We start from the raw sequence: 26310 nt of genomic DNA, 5'->3' as shown, positions 1-26310 counted from the left end.
GTGAATTCCTGAAGAAAGGACTTCAACTTGGCACATGGAGGAAGGCATCTGCCTTGTCACCTACGGAGGATTTCTTGGAACTATCTAAAGACTCAGTGCATTGTCCTAACTTATAAAGTATTTTGAGTCATTATAAACAAAGAAGGTAGTGGCATGCATCAATTAGATTTACATGACCACCAAAATTCTGAATACAGTGTTCGTTTAGCTTTAGGTCACAGAAGGCTCAGGATATTGGAGAGAAATGTTCTATGTGGAATTTTAACAGAGCTCAAACGAAACCAATGAAGGTGGAAAAAGAACAAAACTTGTCTCATCAAATAAAGTTTCAGGTGACATGTCATCACTATGGAGGTAGAAACAAAAATCCATGGTTTTAATTACCTGGATTGAAAGCCTTTTAGATATATTGATATCTACATTCCTCATGAAGTTGTATCACTGTTGATATTGGGAAGTGTTTACTGTTTTTTTTTTTTTTAATTATTTCCTTTTACTAGGGTTAAAGAATCACTCTTCATATAGAGAACTGGGTTCTAGTTGACCGAGGTAGAGAACTGAGGAGAACAACTTCCTATAAGCAGGAAGGAGACAGACATTATTGTGAAAATCAGTGCAATGTTTATCATATCTTATAGGTCTATATAAGTGAGTATATACTGTGTTTGTCTTTCTCCTTCTGGGATATTCCACTCAGAATGATCTTTTCTAGATCCCACCATTTGCCTGCAAATGAAATCTATACACCTAAAAAAGATAATCAAGAGAGCATACATGGGGTAAGATGATCAATCCTTGTTTAGAAAGACAGATAGGATGTGTATTAAACGTATGACAGGAGTCTACTGAGCGCATCTGAAATAACTAGCAGTGATTTCAAAGCAGACACAAAGACTCATGACCAAACCTTCGGCAGAGTACAGGGAATCATAAGAAAGAAGGGGAGTTAGTCGGATGGGGAAAGGATAGGAGCTCCACAAGGACCAAATATATCTGGGCACAGAGTCTTTTCTGAGACTGACATTCAACCAAGGACCATGTATGGATATAACCTAGAACCTCTGCTCAGATGTATCCTGTGGTAGCTCAGTAACCAATTGGTTTCCCATAGTGAGGGGAACAAGGACTATTTCTAACAGGAACTCATTGACTGGCTCTTTGACCTTCCCATCCCCCAAGGGAGGAACAGTGCTGTTAGGCCACAGAGGAGGGCTTCACAGCCAGTCCTGAAGATACCTGATAAAACAGGATTGGATGAATGGGGAGGAGGTCCCCCCCATCAGTGGATTTGGAAAGGGGCACGATGGAGATGAGGGAGGGAGGGTGGAATTGGGAGGGAATGAGGGAGCAGGACATGACTGAGATACAGAGTTAATAAAATGTAACTGATAAGAAAAAATAAAATTAAAAAAAAACTTTAAAAAAAATCAGTGCAATGAATGCACATAAGAAATTGACTTGGAAGGTGGAGAATTTCATCTCCATGTGTCTTGTAACTATCGCTCCAAAAGTACCTTTTGCTGGTCTGATTCTTCTTTGTATCTTCTTCCTTTCTGCCTTGTACATGCTTTGCTTCAATCCTTAAAAATTCTAAAATTTCATTCCATGTTTTAACTACTTCTCTAATTAGCTTCTGTAGTCAAGTGGACACAATCCTGGGTCATCTAAAAATCTCACTTGGTAGATTGCTAAGATCAGATTGGCCTGTATCTGTAATTATAAGACATTTTCTTGACTGATATTGATGTATGAGGGCCCAGCCTACTCTGGATGGTATCCTTCCTAGGTAAGCATTTCTGGGCTATATCAAAAAGTTAGCTGTGAATGTGACAGAAAGCAAGAGAAAATGTGAACCACTTAAACATCCTTCCTTCAAGGTTTCTGACTTGAGTTCCTACCCTGATTTCCCTCAGTGATGGACTGTGACTTTGATGTATAAGCCAGTTAACATAAGTTTATATCACAGTTTATATCACAGCAACATAAAACACAAGAATAAATACATTAGTTCAATTACATCCATTCCAAGAAAATCTTCTTAGGCAGTTGTATGACTTCTTGTAAGAGGCAAACAAACTTCTATTCACCCCAGATAGGAGCCTAAAGGTTGAAAGGCAGTAGAATCACTGAAAATCCCACCTCACCCTGATGATGACTCAGGAAACAAGCCTCAAGCTCTCTGTACAGCTTTTGGGAAAGTGACTGGTTGGAAAGTCCCCTTGTCCTGGGCGATTATCTTGTCCAACACATAAGTTTCAGGAACCCCTGGAAAGTTGAGGTATTTTGTTTTCTGAACCTTTTGAGCTTTATTTAGGTCCTGATACCCAAAAAGCTTCCTACAGGAAAGAAATGTTTCAAATAGGAAAGAGCTGCACTGCACTAGTGATTCTGAAACTGTGAGCCATGTGTACCATAATTACCTAATCATAAATTTTAAAATCTAAATATTTTCTCTTATGTTTATATTTTATGAAAGCTTTACTTTTACACAACATAATCCTTACTATCTGGGCATTTTACTATAACCAAAGGAGCACTTAGTTTTTGTATTATTATGCTTTTCCTCTATCCTAGAGAATTCCATAGATACATACATACATATATATATATACATATATATATATACACACATCTATGGCTATATATGTATGCATATATATATATATAAATATATAAATACACAATGAAATATGATCATATATCCACACTTATGTGCTTTAATTTACCTCATATCCCAACAACATATCCTCTCCCATCTTCATGTTGAGGAGAGAAAAACATCGGCTTCTGAGGCTGTTCACTGGTAGGTTTCAGTAGATTTTTCTAAGGATCCAAAGCTCTTCACATCAGCCCATTGCTTTCATAAATATTCTGAAATAGAATTTATTAATTTTTCTGGGGAAGCTTTCACATGCCCAGTGAACCCCTACCGCAATATGCCAGTATTCCTTCTTTCTGTCTTTCACAGCATCACCTCTCTCCTGTAAGATGTATCATCTGAAACTTTACTTGTTAGAGAGATAGAGAACACACACAGAGAGCAACACAGGTCCAAGCATACTTCTCTACCACTTTATACAACCTATTACCTTGAGACAGAGTCTGTCAAAGAACCCGGAGCAAGATGTCAGGAAGAAAGTCCCAGGAATTCTCCCGTCTCCACCTGCTCTTTATCCCCATCCCAAAAATGGAGTTACAGGTGTCTATGCTCAAGCGTTTTGTGGATACTGTGGATTTGAACTTAGATACAGCTGAACAATCGTCCTAGGCCTAATGGTGGACATTTCGTCTAGTTAACTTCTCTGAGGGTTCCAGCTACAGTGAACTTTAAATGTAAAACCATTTTGAACTTTAAAGGTAAAACACTTTGCTTGTATTCTCTGCTCTTATCTCCATTTACAACAGTTTCCCTTATTTATATTTTATTCTGGTACAACACTTTACTTTTACAAGTCAGGGTCATGTGGCCTTGCCTGGCTTGTTTTATTACACTTAAGGGATTCAAATACCATAAATGACTTTTGACATATAGCAAATGTCATGTTACATTCCATAACTGAGTCTGTTTTGAGCAAGTTTCTGACCTATTCTTGTACTTTTTTAAATAATAAAACATTCCACTAAACCTGCCTGAACAGTTCTCCTGGACTAGCCTTGTTCCTTTCTCCACGTCAACACTTGCAACAATGCTGACCTTTGTGCATTCAGGCTAAGAGTGCCTTCTTGCTTCTTTATTTGGCTTTGCAAATTCTATGAAATCTTTCCAAATTGATATGGAAAGTCAGATTTCAAAATGCCTGAAGAAGGGGATGTCAAGAGGGCTCAGTGGTTAGAACCTGGTGCTCTTCCAAAGAACCCCCAGTAAGGAAATTGATGTCTACTTATGGTCTCTGAGAACATGTTCACAAACATGGTGGTATACATTCAACCTCCCCCCCACACACACAACACATACACATACCCCATGAATTAAAATGATAAAATTAATAAAAATAAAATTTTGGAATGACTGAAGAAATTAGTCTTTAATAAGTTATCAACTAAATAATTGAAAGTTTGAGTAACTGTTATTCAACGGTAAATAATTACGATGTGAAGCATTCCAGTAAATATACAAACCTTTGCATTTCAGTTCTTCAATATTTTGAAGGGACATCAAAACTAGGCAAAGGAGTTTGGAACTGAATAGAAGTAATAAAGATAATAGCATGTCTAACACTACAGCACTAATAACATGCACTTACCATGGGGAGGGGTTAATCAAAGCTCAAAATTTCCGAGATGGGGAGTAAGTTTATGAATTCTATTGTATACTGTGGTGTTACATTTAATGAAAATATGTTTTGAGAGAAATGGGTTGGCCTATGCCTGTCATCTCAACACCTGGGAGGTTGCAGAAGGAGAATTGTGTTTTAAGTTGGTCTGAACTGTCTACTGAGAACCTGTCTCAAATAAACAAATAAATGAATAAACAGACCCACAGAAAGAATCTGTTACTCATTAAAAAAATTAAAGGAATATATTTAAGTGTTCTTATTATCAGATAAAGAGGGGAGTATAAACAGCTTGGGAGTCAAAGGCAGTTGTCAACCCAGTTCTGTCCAACAGTTGCTGCTGCTTCTTTTTCCTTTCAAAATGACAGATGCCATTGTGTCCTTCACCAAGGAATTCTTGGCTCATGCCATGGTTGCAGCCATCTCCAAGGTAGCAGTAGCACCATTGAGCAGGTCAAGCCATTGCTGCAGGTGCAGCATGCCAGCAAGCAAATCAGGGCACACAAGCAATACAGGTGCATTTTAGACATCGTGGTTCATTTCCCCAGGGAACAGGGAGTCCTGTCCTTCTGGCATGGTAACCTGGCCATTGTCATCAGATAATTCCCCACCCAGGCTCTCAACTTTGCCTTCAAAGATAAATACAAGCAGTTCTTTTGGGTGGTGTGGACAAGAAGATCCAGGTTTAGTGCTACTTTTCAGGGGACCTGGCATCAGGTGGTGCTGCTGAGGTCACATTCTTATACTTCTGTACCCTCTTGGTTTTGCACATCGAGCAGCAGATATGGGCAGAGCTGGAGCTGAGAGGGAATTTAAAGGCCTTGGTGACTGCTGCGTTAAGCTCTACACATCTGATGGGATTAAGGGCCTGTATCAAAGCTTTAATGTGTCGGTACAGGGCATTATCATCGACCGAGCTGCCTACTTTGGTATCTATGACACTGCAAAGGAAATCGCATCTTCATCAGCTGGATGATTGCTCAGTCTGTCACTGCTGGCCTGACTTCTTAGGTTTTTGCCACGGTTCACCTCCATATGATGATTCAGCCAGGACACAAAGGAACAGAAATCATGTATGCAGAGATGCTTGACAGATGATGATGCGAGCAGAAGTGCACTCATGATGAAGGAGGCAAGGTTTTTCTCAAGGGTGCATGGTCCAGTGTTCTCAGACGCATGGGTACTGCCTTTGTGCTTGTCTTGTGTGATGAGATCAAGAAGTACACATAATTTTCCTAGGTGCTGTCTCCTAAAACAGGCATGTTGTATAATATACCATATCGTGAACATTCTGGACATATTATCTGGGCTTCTCTGTTTAATCAATGGTAACTATTGACCAGCGGAAAAGTGAAAAGCAATAATACTCATCTGACAAGTTTTCTCTTAAAGCCATTTCCATACTGACAAAAATGATGGCTCTCAATTATATATATTTTTTATTTCAGTCACTCCTGATAATAAAAATTTAAGAAATAAAAAATCTAAAAACAAAAATAAAAAACAATATATGTAATATATGTATATAAAAATATACATTTATATATTATGCACTCAAATAGGCATGTGGAGGGCAGAGAAGAATATCATATGCTATCAATTATATTTCCCTATCTCATCATCTTAAAACGGGCCCTCAATGAACCAAAAGTTTGATTTAAGCTGCACTAACTAGCCCTAAAACTCCCAGGGTCTGCCCACATAAAACCCCAAATTCTCCTGCTACAGGCATAAGCTGTCAAGGCCAGCCTCTTATATGTGAGCTTTGGGAATTCAAACACAAGTCCTCACACATGTGTAATAGACACTCTTATCGTAAAGTTACCTCTCCAACCATAACGAAGGCATTAGGTAGCTTGACGTGACCGCTCCATGACACGTGACTAAATCAGGTTGGGTAACATAAACGTATATGAGAACATATCAAATATATATATATATTATTCACCAAAAATGTATTTATGAACATCCAGCTAACAATTACCCCACTCTTTTTGTGGCAGGTTCAATGACCATTGGCTAATAGCATGCAAAGCCAGAGACTGGAAATGAGGAAGGAGGTCATCTATACAGCAAAATATATCTGCTCAGTTCCACTCCATCTCCTCCCTGCACTGTATCAGTTGCTTCCCTGTATTGCTTTCCTATTAGCATTACAGGACAGGGGGAGGAACTTGAGGGAAGGAGAAGCTGTTACTTGTTAGTATTTAAATTGTGTTTAAAGACATAAACTCAATCTGTTCCCAATAAAGCAGTTAGAAATGCAGTTCTTCCTTTGTAGATTCCTTTGGTTCCCAAAATAGTATATGTGTTAAGAAAAGAAACTTTGTGGTACTCCTCGTTTGAATAGAAGTCATGTCAATTGGATTTTGAGAACTGCACATGAATCTGGTATATTTTTGGTAGATTTCCATGCTACAAGCTTGTGAGAAGACAATTGATTTGTTAAACATGATTTTGATTTTGCTTCTCCAGGTCAGAACATCAAATATTTCCTTCACCTGTCTACTTCTTAATCTAGTTAAATGATAAGCTAACCACTGAAATAAATCATTATAAAATGTATTATATCTTTAATACAGAGTTCAGTGGATTGTGAAGTATTTGACCAAATATTTGAGTTTTTCTTAGTTTTATAATATTATTTACATATTTTATGTAAAATTATTTCACAAAAGCTCTCGGAGATCTGATACCATCTTCAGGCTTCTCTAGGCATCTGCACTGAAGGTGTCTGCACGTACAAACAAACACATACACAGAATTAAAAAGAAAGTGAAACCTTCCAAAAGTAAATAAACATTACTGTGTTGTATGGTGGCTAATCAATGAGTGACAAATAAATTCTGAAAATTCGTATCCCTTCACTTACTCGGAAGGAGTAATTATTCTTAACTACTTACAAATTTATAATACACCGAGAGGTAAATTTTTTTAATAGTCTGTTATGGTTTCTGTTTTTCATTTGTTTTGTTTTATCATTCCATTTTTGTAAGAATCAAATAAGTAATTATCTAGGTCCTCAAACAAAGTATGTTGGTGTGTGTTAGTGTTTTTTTTTTGTGTGTGTATGTGTGTGCACACGCACATGAGAACTCAAGTACATACACATGCATTTGGTTCTCTTTTCTCACTGTGGTGTTTTCAGATAGAACTTGTGAAATTATACACCATAAGCATTTTTTAGTCATTTTTTTATTTTTTATTAATTACAGTTTATTCACTTTTTATCCCCCATAAGCCCCTCCTTCCTCCCCTCCCAGTCCTACTCTCCCTCCCCCTTCTTCTCGCTTGCCCCTCCCAAGTCCACTGATAGGGGAAGTCCTCCTCTCCTTCCTTCTGATCTTAGTTTATCAGATCCCATCAGAAGTGGCTGCATTGTCATCTTCTGTGGCCTGGTAGGGCTGCTCTCCCCTCACGGGGAGGTGATCAAAGAGCAGGCCAATCAGATTATGTCAGAGGCAGTCCCTCTTCCCATTACTATGGAACCCACTTGGATACTACGCTGTCATGGGCTACATCTGTGCAGGGGTTCTAGGTTATCTCCACAGCATAAGCATTTTTAACCCACTGAACCCTATCACAGACTTCTAAGCCTAGAGGACATTTTTTTTTATTCTTTTTGTAAAACCTCTTATTGTCTTTGGTCTTAATGGATGTATAGAATAAACACTTGTCCAGAAATAAGACTATTTCAAACCTTCCTTTAAAGAAAGAATATTACTTTCAAGCATTTACCCAGTTTCTCTAAATGTCCAGTTTTGTACAAAGAGCTTTGTTTTTGACAACCACTATAGTGATGCCCTCTTTGGATCAGTGAAGGTTTTCTTTCTGTGAGCTCTGGGAGTGAGAAGTAATACTCTTGACTTAGACCCTGAAGGCATAGTTCAATGAAACATCACTTTCCACTACTTTGAAATTAGCCAAAACCAACATGTCATTCTTGTTTACACTTACCTTCTTTCGACTTTCACTTTTTTTTTCATTGCTGAAGTATAATTCTGGTTTTAGTTTACTACCCATCAGTGGCTAACTCCACCCTTCACTCTCCACCAATCAGTGACCACACACCTGACATGACTGAGCCATCTCCTTAATCCACATTCTTTTATATTATTTTGATGAAACCACTGTAATTACAAGGGTCTTTAAGAATAAAAGGAGTATGGGAAAGAATCATATGTTAATGTGAGTGTGAAAAAAAGCACAAGGAAATGAAATAACTTTAATTATCATGAAGATAGACAAATGAGGCAAGGATCTAAAGTGAAGGCTACAGAAACTGGACATGGGAAAGAAATGTAATTTACCTCAGAAGGTTCATAACCTGGACATACTGACTCCTTGTTTTGAAGCCCACGGATGCTACCAAACTTTCAATCTACAGACAGGAAAAATAATGAATTAGTAATTTAAGTTATGTAAACTTGCAGCAACGTGTTATACTGGCCATGTGAAGTTAAATGTGTTGTTACAAATTTTGCATGTAAGAAAGGAAAGTGACAAGCCATTTTCTTTTCTTTCTTTCTTTTTTTTTAATGTAGATGATAGAGGGAAAAAGCAAGATGAGGACAAAAATTAATGAGGCTGGAGATATGGTTCCATGGTTAAGAGCATTTGCTGCTCTTCCAGAAGCCTTTATTTTGGTTCCCAGTAGCCACAAATATAATTCTTGCTCCAGAAAATCTGGCATCTTCTTTTGTTTTCTATAGGTACCCACATACAAACACATGGTATATTCAGATGCAGAAGCGTGCGCGTGCGCGCACACACACACACACACATAAATGACAGAAAGAAAGAGTGTTGGTAATAAGAATTAGAGGTGAAATAGTAGGACAAGAATCACTAAGAGTTATAAGCACCTCATTTTCTGTCCTTACATTTTTTTCTTTAATGCTGCTAGCCTAATATAAGCTTAGAGTTCAAAAAGTCACTATTTGACAATTTATGACCCAAAATAAAATTATAATGTATGTTGGCAGGGAAAAAAATCCTTTACCTCTTCCAAAAATTAAAAGGCTTATCATAGTGAAATAACAAGTTTAGCCATGTAGTTATGTTGAAACTACTATCCCTTAAGATAAATATGGTTCATTATGCATTGTAGTTTTATGTAAGTGCATTATAGCAATTTGTTCAAATGACTCTTTTTAAGAAAAGAAATTATATGTCTTTGAGAAAATGAGACATTTGATCTTGTTTTGCATCCTAAATGATTATATCTTCATTTCTTAAAAAGAATCAAAAGGATCCTAGAAATTCTCTGTTTAGCTCTGTATTCCATTTCTAAAATGTATTATTTGGGTTTTGGTGTTTAATTTCTTTAATTCTTTTTATATTCTGGATATTTTCCCTTTGTCAGATGTAGGATTGGTGAAGACCTTTTCCTAATCTGTAGACTGCCATTTTACTCTATTGATAGTGCCCCTTGCCTTACAGAAGTTTTTTAGTTTTAAGAGGTCACATTCATTAATTGTAGAACTTAGACCCTGCTCTATTGGTGTTCTGTTCAGGAAGTTGTTGCCTGTGCCAATGAGTTCAAGGTGCTTACCAACTTTCTCCTCTAGCAGATTTATTGTATCTGGTTTTATTTTGAGGTCTTTGACCCACTTGGACTTGATTTTTGTGCAGGGTGATAAATATAGTTCAGTTTGCATCTTTCTACAAGTACTCATCTAGTTAGATCAACACCATTTGTGGAAGACACTGTCTTTTACCATGGTAGGGTTTTGGATCCCTTTTCAAAAATCAGGTGTGCATTGCTATGCGGGTCTGTTTCTACATCTTCAACTTGATTCCATTGATCAACAAAGGAGTCTTGAATGGTGGATATGCACTTAAAGAAATGCTCATTGTCTTTGATGATCAGGGAAATTCAAATCAAAGTTACTCTTAGATTACATCTTACACTTATCAGAAAGGCTAAGATCAAAAACTCAAGGAACAGCATGTTCTGGCGAGGGTAAAGAAAGGAGAACACTCTTCCATTGCTGGTGGGAGTGCAATCTTGTACAACCACTTTGGAAATCAATCTGCCACATTTTCAGGAAACTGGGAGTAGCCATACCTAAAGACCCAGCTATATCACTCCTGGGCATACACCCTAAAGATACTCCAACATACAACAAGCACATTTACTCAGCCATGTTCATAGCAGCTTTATTTGTAATAGCCAGAAACTGAAAACAACCTATATGTCCCTCAATCAGAAGAGTGGCTAAAGAAACTGTGGTGCATTTACTCAACAGAATACTACTCAGTCATTAAAAACAAGGAAATCATGAAATTTGCAGACAAATGGACAGAATTAAAAAAGATCATCCTGAATGATGTAACCTAGACCCAGAAAGACACACATCGTATATGACTCACTTTTAAGTGGGTTTTCATTCTATAGTACAGCATAGACATACTACAATGCACAAACCCCAAGAAGAAAAGTTGGATGGGCATCTTAGGCTTCATGTAGGCCCACAAGTTACAGCCTATATCTCTGATATGGATCATGTTGCCTGCTTTTTTATCACTTCCTTCTGATGGGACTTTATTACCAGGCTACATGGGAGGAAGAGGGAGTGCATAGGGGTTTCCCCTATTCTCAGGAATAAGGGAAAAGGGATGTGGGAGGGAGGGTGGAGCTGGCAGGACAATAGGGAGCAGACTATGACCTAGATGTAATTTGAATTAATAAAAATGAAAATAATACCCTAGGAATTTGAATATGTTCATAGGCAAAAGCCTTCTCTGGAATTAGTGCTCAATCATTATGATGAAGAGAAGTGATGCAGGTAAAAATGCTTACTCATTTAGTCTCCTCAGCTTCCTTGAGACAACAAACATGATACATCTCTGTGGACCTGCTTTCATTTCTAACACCATTTTTCCTTATTATTATTTTTCTCTTGTTGCAATTGTGAATAAAATGTTGTAAGAAGTGTAGTGACTTGCTTATGTTAATCACCTGCATCCATAGACAAATGGTGATCCAGATATACAATTTCCTCAAATAGATAGGGTTTGATTAGAGCATGATAGAGCTACATTACTATTTCTACAGTTCAAAAAATACATGAATGAAAAATTTGAATCTCGAAACATTTTTGTTTCAAAGCAGAGATACACATAGCCCTTTTCTATGAGGTATGGTTGAATGATGTATTGATACTTGCAGTAAATGTGTAGTTAAGAACAACAGAAAGAGAGGTATGTAAGGAGTTTCCTTATTCAGATAACAAGGGGGTTTCAGCCATTTTAGTTAATAGTCAAGCAAAACACATAGACTATTTTGAGAAACACAAACCTGTGTTTTTTTTTTATTCATTGCAGAGACTCTTGGGTTGGATCCAGAAGTTGCTAGAGCAAACACCTTGGGTTTTGTTGGATGCCTTTCTTCAGTCCAATACAACCACATAGCACCACTGAAGGCAGCTCTCCGCCATGCCAGCATTGCACCTGTGACTGTCCAAGGGACCTTGACAGAATCCAGCTGTGGCTCCTTGATGGACACTGATGTGGATGCAGTGACCACTGTGCATTCTTCATCAGGTACTTTTCAGGGGATGCTCTCCTGAGTTTCCATCACTAACACAATTTCTGCTGTTCTATAGAGAGATCAATATTGTTGACCAACAGCACTCAGCTCTTTGCCTTGTGTGATTGATTTTAGGGGTTATGTATTGTCACTGGCACCTCATGGGTCATATGTATATTTACAAACATTCTGACAGAAACAAATTAAGAAAGAAAGAATTTATTCTTTTTTACAGTTCAAATGTTTAGTCCATCACAGATAACGGGAAGGTGAGTAGCAGGTCACATCACACCCATAATCAGGAAGTGGTGAATGATGTATGGAGGTCAGCATTTAGATCATTGTTTATTTATACAACTCAGTATCTCATCCAGGAAGTGCCACCTATCAGAACAGGCAACTCTTATCATCTCAATTAAGAAATTAAGATAATGCACAAGCATTCCCAGAAGTCTCTCTCCTAGGTGATTTTAGATTCTGTAAAACTGACTATTAACACTAAACATCATACAAATAATGGTGAATAAAATAGACAAAAGAGAGGCATGAGCACTAGATGTCCAGTGACTTTAATTAGTAATGAATTTTAAGTACAAAATTTAATAATATTTAGATACTGTGCATTTATCTGGTTGAAAGTTAATAATTAATAAGTTATTTAAAATTAGCTATAGGTATTTTTAATATAATTCTAGTTTCATGTGACAAGTAGTTTTAATTAGTGTGTAGTTCTAGGTATTTCGTATGTGTGTTTGTGTGTTACTATTATTGAAGTAGGAACTGATATGAGGATTTAAGTATTTAGGTGGTATGAAAACAACAGAATGGGGACATAGATAATGCTAACTTCAGTATTATGCTCCAGGTTTTCAAAAGAAGAATTAACAAATTTGTAGACAAATGAAAGGTAAAATGTGATACTTTGTATGTATCATACAATGATTTTTTTTTTCACTAAATTAGTTGGAAGGGGCTAGGGATAAAGCTTAATGGTAAAATGCTTGTTGTATAATCACGTGGAACCATTACAGTATTCAGCCCCACATAAAAGGTCAGGTATCTCTTGTAAGCCAGTGCTGGGTCAAGGACAAGGGATAAGTGTGGCTCCCTAGTCAGTTAGCCTCTTTGAATCAGGGAGCTTCAGATTCAGTCGTGCAAACCACCATGAAAGGAAAACACTAGAAATAAATCTCTGGCCTCACCATTGGCCCACAAACAAGGTTTAAGGAACTTGGCAAAACTTCCTCTTTTCTCTGTCTCAAGGTGAAGGCCAGGGTGAAAAAAGATTTTCAATAAATAGCAAAGCAGCTTGACAAACAAGCAGCCCTCCACATCAGCCACAGAAAGAAAAAGGAAAAACTGTGCTTAGGGTCTTGATTGTGTCCATTGTGTGAGGCAAGGCAGGCAAGCTTGAACATTTTAGGATTAGATTTGCTGAGAAACTTTGACCAAAGCTGTACTATGTAGATTACTTCTAGTTATCCCATAATTACCTCTATGGTGTTTAGTAGGGAGAGCATATTGTCTTTGGAAGTGTGAGGTAAATGGCAGAGTAGTTGGGGACGAAGGCTGTGGACTTGTGTTTTGTGTGTGTGAATGGAGTGCTGTGTGTCTAGCACTTACTGTCCCAAGGAATTAATTAGCTTAGCATTGTGTAATACTATTCCTGAGAAGATGGGAAGAAACATCTATTCAGCTCAGATAGAGAACTGGTCACAGACCAAAGCTAGGGTATGACCCAAGTCAAATTTGATGAACCAGTGAGTGTTATAGGGTCTATTTAAAGGACTATGGCTGATAGGTTACCCACAGGAACAAAAATGACTCAAAGATAGTTGTATTTCCAAAGCCTACCCAAGAATGGGTGATGGGTCATATAAGCTGAAGCACCAGAATTCACTGAAAAACTTGCAGGCATCTCAACAGGTCAGGCAGTGCCTCTTTCAGGCAGCTCTGATAGTCTAAGATATTTCCAGGCAGCTTGACTGATATGAAAGGATCTCTAAACATTCCCTCCTGCCTATATAAGCTTGCAGAGAGAGGGGCCTATTGCACTGGCCTGTTTCAGGGACTTCCAGGATTTGCTGAGTTGTTTACTTCCCAATTCTTATGGAATTGCCTTTTATAACATCCTAAATCTTAAAAAGCTTCCCTACAAGGGGATTATATTCACTCCATAAAATTTGTTTCACACCTGGGAAAGATATCCACACCCTGACCAGAAAAGTCTCCAAATGAGTCATAAAATTCAGGAAAAAAATTAATAGTTTGCTGAATTTACTTTGATATATCACTATTCAGCTGCAGATTGATATCATATAAAGCAAAAGTAATAACAATGTCTAAATTCAGTTTGTGCTTTGGCACTCTCAGATGGCAGATAATTCTCAAAAGAAATGTGTAAGTATGTTGCATATTCCTGGTGATATCTAGCATACTTAGTACTGGATAAAAAAACAAAAACAAAACAGACCATGGCTTAGTCAGCAAGCAATGTCTAATATTGTACTTAAAAATGGGAGTTCTTGCAGCGACTTCCGATGAGAACTAATAATCTAAGATCAGAAAGAAGGAGAGGAAGACCTCCCCTATCAGTGGACTTGGGGAGGGGCATGCGTGCAGAAAGGGGAGGAAGGGTGGGATTGGAAGGGGAGGGGGGGCTTATGGGGGGGATACAAAATGAATAAAGTGTAATTAATAAAAGTTAAATAAAAAATTTAAAAAATGGGAGTTCTTACACAATATAGATATGTGCACACACACATACACACATTATATATATGTGTGTGTATATATATATATATACTCATATAGTATTACTTTTGACATAGCCAGATGAATAGATAGAGGTAGATAAATGGTAAGTGGCAGGTGGAGGTTGCATTGACAGATGCATTTATGCATCTAGGCTAAGGCTTTCATTGTGGGAGAAGAAAAGTAAAAGGTCAGATCAGACTTTAAAATATAATATTAAATCAGCACTGTGATGATAAAGGTTACTCTACAGAACATGACTGCCAAATATACTACTGAAACTGTCATTTTATTGGATCTGAAATGTTTTCCTTGTAGCATTAGAGAATTAGAATTAGTAAAGTAAACTAATATGTATCAACCTATCAGCATCAAAACATGTTAGAAATGGAGAAATCTGGTTTAACATCAGAACTATGTTATTTATAATGTTAAAAGTAGTACACCTGCTAAATAAAGTTTAAACCAGTATGAGCTGTGTTAAGATAAAGGAATCATGTGAACTGTGAACAATCGAGATTTGAGTAGTCATGAAGAAGTAGAAGGGAATTCAGGAAGAAGATAAGAAAGAGAACACACCACAGTAAGAAGTTCTAAGGACACAGGAGATAGAGTAGCTAAGTATCTGCCATTCCCTCCTGCTGCCTTTCTGTCCAGACTCTCTCCTTCCTTCCCTTCCTGGTTCTTTCTCTCCCTTCCTTCCTCCTGTCTTTATTATCAGTCTCCCTGAGATCCAGTTGTTCCATCTCTTCCTTCCTAGCTTCCCTACCATTTTCCTTCTGTCTTATTCTTACTCCCTATGACTCTGTTTCCTTTCTGTCTTCCTCTCTAAGTTTTCCTATCTTCTTCTATTCACCCATCTCTATCTTCTTTCCTATCTCCTTCCCTATTCTATTCTTCTGTCCCTATCTATCTCCTTCCCTTTCCTTTTCCTCCTTTCACCTCACTCTGTCCCTCTCTCTGTCTCTGTCCATTTCTTATTTCCTCCGTCTCCCATCCTCCATTACACAGCAAGGTCAAGGTCAGCCTATACTACATAACAAGTTAAACTCCAGCCTGGTGTATATGAGACCCTGTCTCAAAAGAAAAATAAATGAGACTAGAGCAATGGCTCCGAGGGTAAGGGCACACACTGGACAGCTGCTCTCCTGGTGAGGGCTGCTCTGAGGTGCTAATTCTTCCAGTGCTCTTGGCTGTCCTCACCAGTAGACTCAGGTCCAGCTGCAGCCACAGAGGTCATTGGGGTAAAGAGGAAAGTGTGTTGGAAATACAGGGCAGCTGTCATTCCTAGAAATTCTTCAGCAAAGCAGAAGGCTTAGGGGATCACTGAAGGTGCATGGGCCAGAGACCACCCTCAATTAGCTCAAGGCTGTCTTACAACTTACTTATAAGCTAATGAGATCATAGGTTATGGGTTGTAAGCAGTACATTTTATTCATGTTTAAATATTTATCATGTGTGTGTATACATGCCACAAAATGAAAGGAGTTGGCAGGACAAGGTTTTGGGAGTTAGGTCTCTCATCTTGTTTCAGAGGCACAGTCCCTTGTTTCTATATCATCTAGATATGTTACCAGCTACTTCACCCGGATTACAGATTGGAGACCCAGATTTCAGCTCTTAATGCAGGCTCTGGGATTGAACTCAGGTTATAATTTTAAATGCATCCCTTCACAGTGTTTGTTCACATCTTAGTTGGAATCTTGCTACACTTCACAGATGTACATTACATATTCTTTCCCTGTAGCTGAGTGAAAGGTGAAGTTTAAGCTTTGTGTTTCTTCCTCTTTCTAGATCCCTTTGGGAAGGCAGATGAGCATGAACCACTCACAAATGCAGTCCGAAGTGACTCAGCAGTCATTGGAGGTAACCTGTCTTCATTACTGAAAGCAGAAAGATATTTATAATCCTGTTTTCTGGAGAAAGTTATCTGAAGCCTTCTTTACCCATGATCATTCAATATCCAGAATCTGGCACTCTTTGTCCAGCCCTTAGCCGCTTTATGCATGGTTCAAGATTAACAACAGACTCTCCTCCAGTGTGGGCAACTCTGCCTCAAATTCAGTAGGCAGCTGAGTTCTGAACCAACAGCTGGAGCATTTACCCACAGACGGCAGCCTGCAACTTGTTCATTGCATCCAGTTGTTACTTCTAAAACACATACAAAACAGACCAATAAAATTATTTGTGGAAATAATTCACATTGGGGCAGATAGATGGACAGAGCTGCAGTCATTTTCAGTTTTCCTTTACCAAGTGATTTGGGTTAAATATAAAGAGCAGGGTGAAGCCTACATGACAGAAGTTCCAAATCCAGCAGTCCATCTGGCTATGGATATAGAGCTTGCCTGCTCTGCTTATAGCTCATCCCCAACCACCTTCCCTTTCTTTATTGTTTTTGAGCTGCCTGTTGGCCTCACTCTACCTCACTCTTTATTCTGTCTCAGATAGACTAAAGCCTGTAGTACTTTGATGTTTCCAACTGGGTCTTGAAATGTGGAATGTCTCTTAAGTTTGATTTAATGTAAGGTGCCTGAGATATGGAAATCCTTTTTCTTTAATGACTTGTAACCCTAGCATGTGCCTCACCTGTGCATTCTGCCAGCTGGGATAAATAAATGCACTCCAGATGGAGTTCTTAAAAGTTAGCAGGAGTCATTCATTTCACCTCTATTTAATTAACTTTTGCTCTAGGTCAGAATTGTTCTAAGAATAGAGATGCAAGATGAGAGATATGGTTTGTACCTTCCTAGAAAGAGCAGAATAGGGAGGAGATAGGAAAACACGCAGTGATAGCAGCATAGAAGACAATTCCAAAAAAAAAGGGGGGGTGGGGTGGGGGGATGAACAGACTCCACCACAGTGGCATCGCAGAGAGGGAGAACCATGCCCTTTCCTCAGAGAAGTCTCTTGATATTTCTTTGAAATCAGTAAATATCATAGAGAATTTTGTAGTTCTTTTTGTTCTTGTAAGTTTTTATTTGATGAGGAAAGACTGGGTTCTGGCATTCAGCACATACTGGCAAACTCTGCTTAGTCTCTCTGAGAGTGGGAATGTTATCAAAGCCCCACAGGAGATCCTGGGAAGCTTGCTCAGCTTACAGCCTGCAATATCCCCTTCAAACCAGCAGCAGGAAAGAGGCAACCTCTGTCATATTTTAAAGCTACAGTTTTTGCTTCAGAATCATTCGTTGCTACCCAGATTAGACTACCAACTTTGATATTTTATTTTGCCCTCTTTTAAAATATTTTGGAAATATGTCACAAAATGAGTTTAGAATATATGACAAACTTAAGTGGTCTTAGTTATTGTCAAAACTGTTAAAAATTGATGGAAGATAGGGCTTTATATTTAACTTTCTGGTATCAATTCACACAGATAGGAGCATTTAGACCAAGGAATTCTTGGCAAGGCTTAACAATAATCAGCAATGAGTTTCCATAATAGGTGCTTTTCTCATTAGTCAGACAACTTAGACAATGTGAAATATGCAAATATGTGTAGTTTATCAAAAATGAAATTATTCTGATGACCAAAATGTCAATGTTTTATTGTTATTAATTATTAATTTTGTGTAAATGTTGTTTGTTGCTTACTGGCCTGGCTTCTTCTTATTTATTTATTTATTTAAAATACGGTCTGTCTATGTAGTCCAGAATTGTGAAATGACAGATACAGCAGGACAGACTTTGCCTCAAACCAAAGCGGAATGCAAGAACAGATTCCTGAAATTTGTCTTCTGTTAATAAAACCAGTGCCATGGCAGCCACACAGCTACACACACGCACACACTCACACACACACACAGAGACAGAGGCAGATAAAACGATCTAGAGAGACAAAGAGAGGGGTTGGCTCTCAGACCAAGAAATTTTCAGCAAGGCTTAGTGTGTTTAAAATCTGTGAAATCTGGGCTTGATCTCTAGCAACAACATAAACCATAACTCAGAAACTATATAAGTCCTTTGTTGTTCTAACCCTATATTTATTCTTCACTCATCACATAACCTAGAAGAAACAGCCTTTCTCCCACAGTACTGTGCTTGCAGGAGGTTTTGTAGAAATGGAAGGACAAGAGCTTCTGGGAAAGTCTTTATTTCTAGATACACAGCAGATTTTTGTTCGTGTGTTAGCTTTGTTGCTTTTTTTCCTCCACAGTCTGTCATTGTCTAGACTGAATTTTCTTGGTGACAACTTTCTTCTCTTTCCTCCTGTTTACCCTACAGGCGTCATAGCAGTGGTGACTTTTATTACATTTTGTGTCATCGGAATCATGACCCGCTTCCTCTATCAGCATAAGCAGTCACACCTTACCAACCAGATGAAGGAGAAGGAATACCCAGAGAACTTGGACAGTTCCTTCAGAAATGAAATTGACTTGCAAAACACAGCCAGCGAGTGCAAACGGGAATACTTCATCTGAGCTGCTGGAGGACACCTGGTCCTCTTTTCCTTATTTTTTCACTATTTTTTCTTCTCTTTTTGTCTTTTAATTTAGATGTTTGATTTCTGTCATTTGCCATTAATTTTCTGGAACACATATACACCCACTGAGAGCACTGATCTCTCCAGCTCAGGAGATCAGGTAGCTGTGGCTACTGTAGTTCACCGATTTGTGTGTCATTGTGACAGTCAGCACTGGAGGCACAGACTTCACTATTGTAAGCAAGGAAGAGACACATGTGCACGCACGCACATTCCATGTTTATAGTCCAGTTTCTGAACTTCACTGCTCAGTTTCTCAGGCACTTGGTCTCACCAGCTTCCATCAGACTTGAGCTCTGTGGTGTTTCCCTTTAACTATTGTCCCTTCCCAATACCATACAGTTAGGTATGGCTTGAGAGCAGAAGTGAGTTATGTGTGTGTGACAGAGAAGACAGTCATCCTTTAAGCGTTGGGATTATCAGGGCCCTAATAGAGCAGGAAAGTATAAAGGAAAGTAAATCCACAGTTTTTTAGGTCCCCTGTGAAAGAAAGGAGGGAGGTTGGTAGATATTATGCCCCAAAGAAATATTTCTAGAGCCAACAGATTGTGTGAGTGTGTGTTTAAAGTGGCTATTTGAGAAGTATCCAGGACAGTCTTTCCTAAGGCACAGCTGAAAGAGTAATGAGCCAAGTTCATGTGTGACCTCTGACAAGGCCACAATCATTGTCCTGCCTGTAGCCTCTCTGTACCTAGGACTTAAATATCTGGAAAAAATCTAACTCCATGAGGAGGTGGGGAAACTTGGCTTCCTTGACAGTTGAGTTGAAAAAGGCTTCAGGTCTGCATGGGACTGTAGCCCTTCTTAGCACCTGTGAGAACAAAGAGACTACATGGAAGGCTACAAGAACACCCACATTGTGGGCCCATAGCAAAGGAGACTCTTCTGGACTGTTTGTTTAAGTGGCATTTTCCAAGCAACCAGAGAGTATTATGTTATTATTTATGTTAGTTTATTAGTATTTATTATTATTTATGTTAATATCCACACTATAAGTAGCTCCCTGACTTCATTCCATAGAGTCTCAGTGCTTTCCAATATAGAACGGTTGAACAGTGAGCAGTTACTTTGCTCTTCTTTTGATATTTGGTTTTGAGGCATGTAACCAAGAGTCTTCTAGAAACTCGTGAGGAAGTAGCTGCTCCTATAACTTCACAACTGCTTACTCCACTATACTAAACTAGACTACGTTAGCTATTTTATTCCTAAGATTGCTGTACTGAAGAAATTTACACAGGTGTGTATTGTAACAGCATAAACAGAATTTGAAGTCTAAATTGGCTCTATGAAAAAGTTCAGCTGGTAGAGAAGCTGAAAAAAGAAAAATAAGGAAAAGAGCCGCATGAAAAATGAGTAACATCAAGCAGGTTTATCCCTGTCCATCCAATCAAGAAAGATCTGGTAAAGAAGGAATGTGCAGGTTAGCAGGACTCACATTCTAACACACACGATGCGTTCACTTTGACGACTGAGCTGTTTCCCAAGAGACACGGGCCCAGCTGTTGTGTGTGGTCACCTCTAGCTCGGAGGATTTCAGGGGAGCCCTTAGTTTGTGAACTACATCACATTTTCCGGTCTGTTCCTGCCCCAGTGTACACAATGGTGCCTCCTGCACTTGACTTACATGCCTAAATAAGGTAGTAAAACATCTCAGGCTTCTGGTAGCAGATCATACACGTTGCTCAAGGAGGCATCTTGAATTGTTGATGGTGGATACTCTTTTTATGGTAACAATATTCCTAACTCTGTCCTTGAACCACCTTGGAGAAAAGACAAGGGAGAAACAATCCAAACACTTCAGCCCTTAGGAAATGCTAGAACTAAGATCCTTTAAGGAAAAAGTACTGGACAGTTCCCTTTGCAGAGTGGACATGATTTGGATAGCAGGTACTTGACAGTCAGTAGGCCATCCATCTTATTAAATATCCTACCTCTGACTGTCCAGCACTGCCCTGGACAAGGAAGCTTCATCCAGTTTCCAATTTGTGGTTTTTCTTCCCTTGCAAAGCTACACATGTCAGGATTGAGTGTAGCATAGTCCACAACTATGCAATATTGCCCTAAATGTATGTTCTTTACTTAAAATTTTCTATGAATTCTTACTTACTCTCTTCCTTTTTTAAAACATTGTTATCCTTTTGCTAATGAATTTAAAGTAAATCTTTGAAAGATGTCCCTTTTAATTTTCTACCTATAATAAGAGAAATGTTCACCTAGTAAAATGAGAGTTGAGAGTCTATTTCCCTCTGCCCTTTCTTTGCTGTTCTCCAGTTTCTACTTGAATTTTCTAGATCTATAAAACAGTGTATAAATCACCTGTTGCTTGGCTGCATATTCCTTTGTCACCAGAAATGAAAATCATGTTGAAGTTTAGCCATAAGCCCCGCTAGCAGTGAAACAACAAATAAAGGAAGTCTAATCACACTGGAATATTTTCTTACTGGAGTCCACAGATACAGCAACATATTTTGCTGACATGATGTTGATAGATAGAAATGAGGTTACAAGCCAACTCAGTGTGTACAGTTTCCTCGCTCACTAATTTGCACTAACTGATAATCATGTAAGGAAATGCATTAAGCCAGTCTCTGCTCTCTGCACAGCACCCATTCTACTAGCTTCATCCCTAGGTTTGCAGGACCTGCAGTCCAGAACACAGGCCTTGTGGGTAAAGGCCAAGATGGTGCACTCTTGTATGTAGTCTCAGAACTAATCAGAATTTCCTCCCAATGCCACAACGTATACCAGGTGAAAAGCTAATAATTTGCACCCTCCAAAACTGAATGATGTTACAGCTAGAGGTAAGGACCAGTTTTAGCAGTGGTGGCAAAATCTATTTGGTTTATGTAATTATTCGATTGTGTTTTCCACCTACAAACAACTACAAAGCAAAACAGGACTCTAATCCTCCTTTAGCCACCACTTCTTCCTATGGTATACAGGTTGCATGATGCCTGCAATTATTTAATACTCAGGCATTTTCACTTGCTGTTTACATAAAGAATTTGTGGAATATGGTCTCTTTACAGTAAGACCAAAAATGTCTGTTCAATATCTCATCCTAGGGGGCTGTTACATTGATATTATTACACAGAACAAATCTATTTATGAAAGCAACTGTGTGTTTGCTTACCCAAAAAGATTTTATCACCAGCTGTATTATTCAGTCCATACATAGAGTAGATTGCTGTGGTTTCTCTAAGGATTAGCTATAAAAATAGAAATTTGACATTTTCTAGGTGTCTCTTTCTCAAATTGATTATCTCATATTCATTTAAAGAACTCTGGAACTAATATTTTACAGCTTTACTTTCTTTAGAAATAAGATATGACATTATCTTAATTCTCAACCCTTTTCACACCCCTTTTCTCAACAATCACAACTACTATATCACAGTAGAAACAGGACCAGGATTAAATGAGTATGTGGTTCTTTCTTATATTTAGTCATAAGATATATATATATGAAATATCCATGACTCCAAGCATTCTGTTGGCACTGGATAGACAAATATTTACTGTCATTGTGGACTTTAAACTGCATCCATATCAGCAGATATTACAGTAACATAAGTGTACACACAGCACAAGGAGCAGAGAGCAAGGCCTGTGCATAGTTAATTTGCAAATGATTTCCAGAAGCTTCTAGAAGACAAAAAAATTCTGGATAATTCTTAAAATTTTGTATCTTATTTATTAGTTCTAACAGAGATCGTTACTTCATTTCTCTTTCTCAAGCTAAGTAACTGCCCATACAGAAAAAAAAAAAAAAATCCGTAGAAGGTGGTAGATGGACTCTTTAGAAAGAAGAAGAACAAATGGGTCCTGTATGAGCCACAATTTCTTTAGACTGGGTTCACTAGTTAGCTTTGGCTAGTCTGGAACTATATTTAAAACAAGGCAGGTCTTGAACTCAGAACCTTCTGGATCTGCCATGGTGTAGACCATTATCTCTGTCTATATCAGATACATTTGAAATGATGTTAAATTTTCTACGTTCTTTTGTCAGTTCTACTTAAGGCATTCCAAATGTATTCCTGTACACATGGTAGACCAATGTAAAGACTGGAGGCAGGAAAGAACAGCCTCTACTTCTGGCCCCCTCTGTTTTGACTTCTTTGGTGGACATTCCCTTATGTCATGGCTCTTCTAAATCTCCCTTAAGTTGCTTGATAGTCTGACTTTTTTTTTTTCACTCTCCCCACTCTGCCTTAAACAATGATTTGTCTATATTTAGGGAAGTCTCTGAGAACTAGAAATTATCAATTGATCAAATGATTTATTGATGTGTTGTCCATTTAAATGACATTATACCTATGTATCCTACATGAATAATTCCAATGCAGAAGGTCATGTCTGCTCTCTCTCTCTCCCTACCATATCACTTCAATTAAAAGATTCCCACTAGGAAGGTGCATTGGTAACATTCCTCTGGTATCCATGCACATGGGCAACAATCTGTGGACCTATTGCTTAGTTTGTTCATTTACCAACTGCTTCACTTATGTTGAATTCTCTAGAGCTATAATACATCAACCCCATCACAACAGCAGTCCAGCAAGAGGCGCCCTGACACACTGATAGTCTTCCCACTCATTGTTCCTGAAGCCATTGCTTGGGTATGCTTGGTCCTCAACTGTCCTACAGGCCAAATTTCAACTAAATAAATAAACATGAGGTGTTATACCTGCAAATGGCAAAGGAGGTTGATTGAAGGTTTGAACAGGCAAATGCGAACATATTTCATTTCTTCAAGGATGACTGAGTGCTGGTTCATGTCTCTCACACAGACTGGAAATGCTTCCTTTAAAAGACTCACAGTATAAATCACTTCTGTACACCAGTTCTTGAGGCTTTCTCAACCTCTGTGTTGATAAATCTTTTTCAAATAATTTGTTTTGAAAATGTTTGTTTTTCTTCTTTCTCAGCTGTGTGTTCACAAATTCTAAATAGTTGATCTACCTAGAAAGAGAAAATGTATAACACACGCATACTCAGAAAAAGAGAGAGAGAGAAGAGAAAGAGGAAAAGTTAATAGGGTTGTTCTTCAAACAATGTCAAGAAAACTATATCTATACCTACTTTGTAGGAGAGAAATAGCACCTTTGTGTTGGAAATCTGTTAAATGCCTAAGAAGACAAGGTTTTAGTGATTGTTTTTGCTATTTTTTAAGAGATTTTTCCCCTACTTATTTTTCATTAAGGTACTCTGGGGAAAAGTAAGAAGTACATTTTGTGGTGAAGTGGTGTACTTTGTAAGCTAGTCCTCTGTCATTTGTAATGTTTGTAGTCTACAAAGTAATTAAATGAACATGAGAAAGGCTTAAGTAATAGTGGGCTTTTGTATCAGAACAGAATTTATGGGATCTTCTCAAGTTGGAGAAGGGGCAAATAATGTCATGGACAAAATAATAGCTGAGAGCCAAAGCTTCCACCATGAAGTAAGGATGGTTCCTCTTCCCATTTCTCTGGAGTGTCTTTCATCTGTTTGTCTTACACTCTAGGGAAGAGGCAATATTACAGAACCCACACGAGAAACATTTCACTCATCTTTGCATGGCAATTCCATCCTACCCCAGTGATTTTCAAGTTTTATGTTTCATTAATATAGTCCAGGAATACTTTCGACTTATCACCACTGTGGTTTTATCTGTCCAGGGTAAGTACATTAATGGCATCTTTAAGTAAAATAACTATTATCAAGATCATCAGGTCCATTGCCCACTGTCAAATACTCCATAGATGGAAGACTAGAAATATTAGAGTCAGTCTAGTGGTCATTCTTTCCCCTTCCTTACTCATGCCATCCATTGGCATACATAATGATAGAAAGATAGGTCATTCTCCATCTGCTACAGTGTGTACTTCAGAAAGCCACCACCTGATACTCTGTGAACACTCCTCCTTTGATGCTCCTCAGCACACAAGTTAGGCTTGCATCAAATAGCAGCTTAAAATTAGGAGGCTAGTCCCAAGTTATGACAAAGCTGATGTATGTCACTGGTTACAACCTGGTCATAATTTCATTAGCATTATACTGTGCCATGCTTCAGATCCCAGCAGTAAATCTGAGAGGACATGATAAAGGACACTGGGTATGCAGAGCATGCCTTCTGTCACCCTGGAATCTCCTTGAATGGCCTCTCCAGATGGAGCAATTTCAATTGCAACCTTACAGGATGAAATGAATGGGCCTCTGACTGGTTATATTTTCACATTATAGTCAGCCATATCACAAAAAACATACATGAAGTACTAGCATAATTCCTTCTCTTTAAATGGCAGTACCAACCAGGGTAAACTTGTCCTGCCTTAAATACACTTGGAAAAAAAAAAGTAAATAACCACACAAAACGTAAAGTAGTATAGTCATTTCATGAGAAGGACTTCATATTTGGTGAGGATAAATGCCAATAATTTTTCCTGTTTGTGGCAAAAGAAAACTTTCCAATAGCCTATGCTGTCCTTAATAGACACTTTCTACTGCTAGCTAGCCTATGGCAGGAAATAGAACATAGAGAAATGAAGACACAGGACACATTCTAATTATACCTTCTAAAATAGGCAATTATTCACATTTGGTTCATGAAATTCCTGAATCCCTAAGGCAAAGAATTAACATATTCTTTTCAGATAAGAAGTTAGAGTCTTTCTGGCATGATCAAGAATTTCTTTGGAAGAATAAGAGGTCAGGGAGATTATGCTTAGAAAAATAAATAAAAAAATATAAAAGGGCCTTTCCCAAATACACATCAGGCTTTCTTTTGATAGAAGCACAACAGAGGCAAAGCAGACCATCTCCCTTGGGATAAGCTGTAGACTTCTTGTTTCTTTGGATGTTATGTTTTCTGTCCTATATTAGAATCCCTAATCCCATGTGATGTTGCCTCCTCCCAAGGCTGTTTTATAGAACATATAACATGTATTAAAGTTAATGTTAGCTTTATATTTCTTTGTTTTCTATGTTTTTTTGCTGTAAAAAATAAAAAAAACTTACCTGTAAATATTGTATATTTAATAAAGAGACAATTTTGTATTATTTTGTGTGGAACATGAATATGTCTTGCTGTGTTGTTCTTTGGTTAATGAGGAGTCAAGTAATTAATCCCTCAGTGCCCACTTTGATTTCTTAGGTCATTAACTCCTAGCCAACATGACCCATGAAAAAAAACCAACAAAACTCCTACTCTCTGGTTTTATTGATTTCAGTGTAGCTGAAAATACTGTCCTGGGTTCTCTCATGTTTAACTGACTGATACCGAA

At 38.1% G+C, this 26310-nt stretch overlaps 1 protein-coding gene and 1 pseudogene across 1 annotated transcript in view; both read left to right on the top strand.

Annotated features, from left to right (window-relative positions):
* Window positions 1-26086, top strand: part of LOC110560660 (contactin associated protein family member 5) — a 755447-nt gene extending 729361 nt beyond the window's left edge. Inside the window, exons 22-24 of the mRNA XM_060371591.1 lie at window positions 11604-11822; window positions 16357-16428; window positions 18790-26086. Coding sequence (XP_060227574.1) covers window positions 11604-11822; window positions 16357-16428; window positions 18790-18986 — 488 coding nt within the window. The 3' untranslated portion in view covers window positions 18987-26086. The remainder of the gene's footprint in view (window positions 1-11603; window positions 11823-16356; window positions 16429-18789) is intronic.
* LOC110560659 (ADP/ATP translocase 2-like) lies at window positions 4636-5504 on the top strand (annotated as a pseudogene).
* Window positions 26087-26310: the final 224 nt, after the last annotated feature.

The sequence above is a fragment of the Meriones unguiculatus genome, chromosome 18 (assembly GCF_030254825.1).
Source record: "Meriones unguiculatus strain TT.TT164.6M chromosome 18, Bangor_MerUng_6.1, whole genome shotgun sequence".
NCBI classification, from domain to species: domain Eukaryota; kingdom Metazoa; phylum Chordata; class Mammalia; order Rodentia; family Muridae; genus Meriones; species Meriones unguiculatus.
This window is presented reverse-complemented; position numbering and strand designations above follow the sequence as displayed.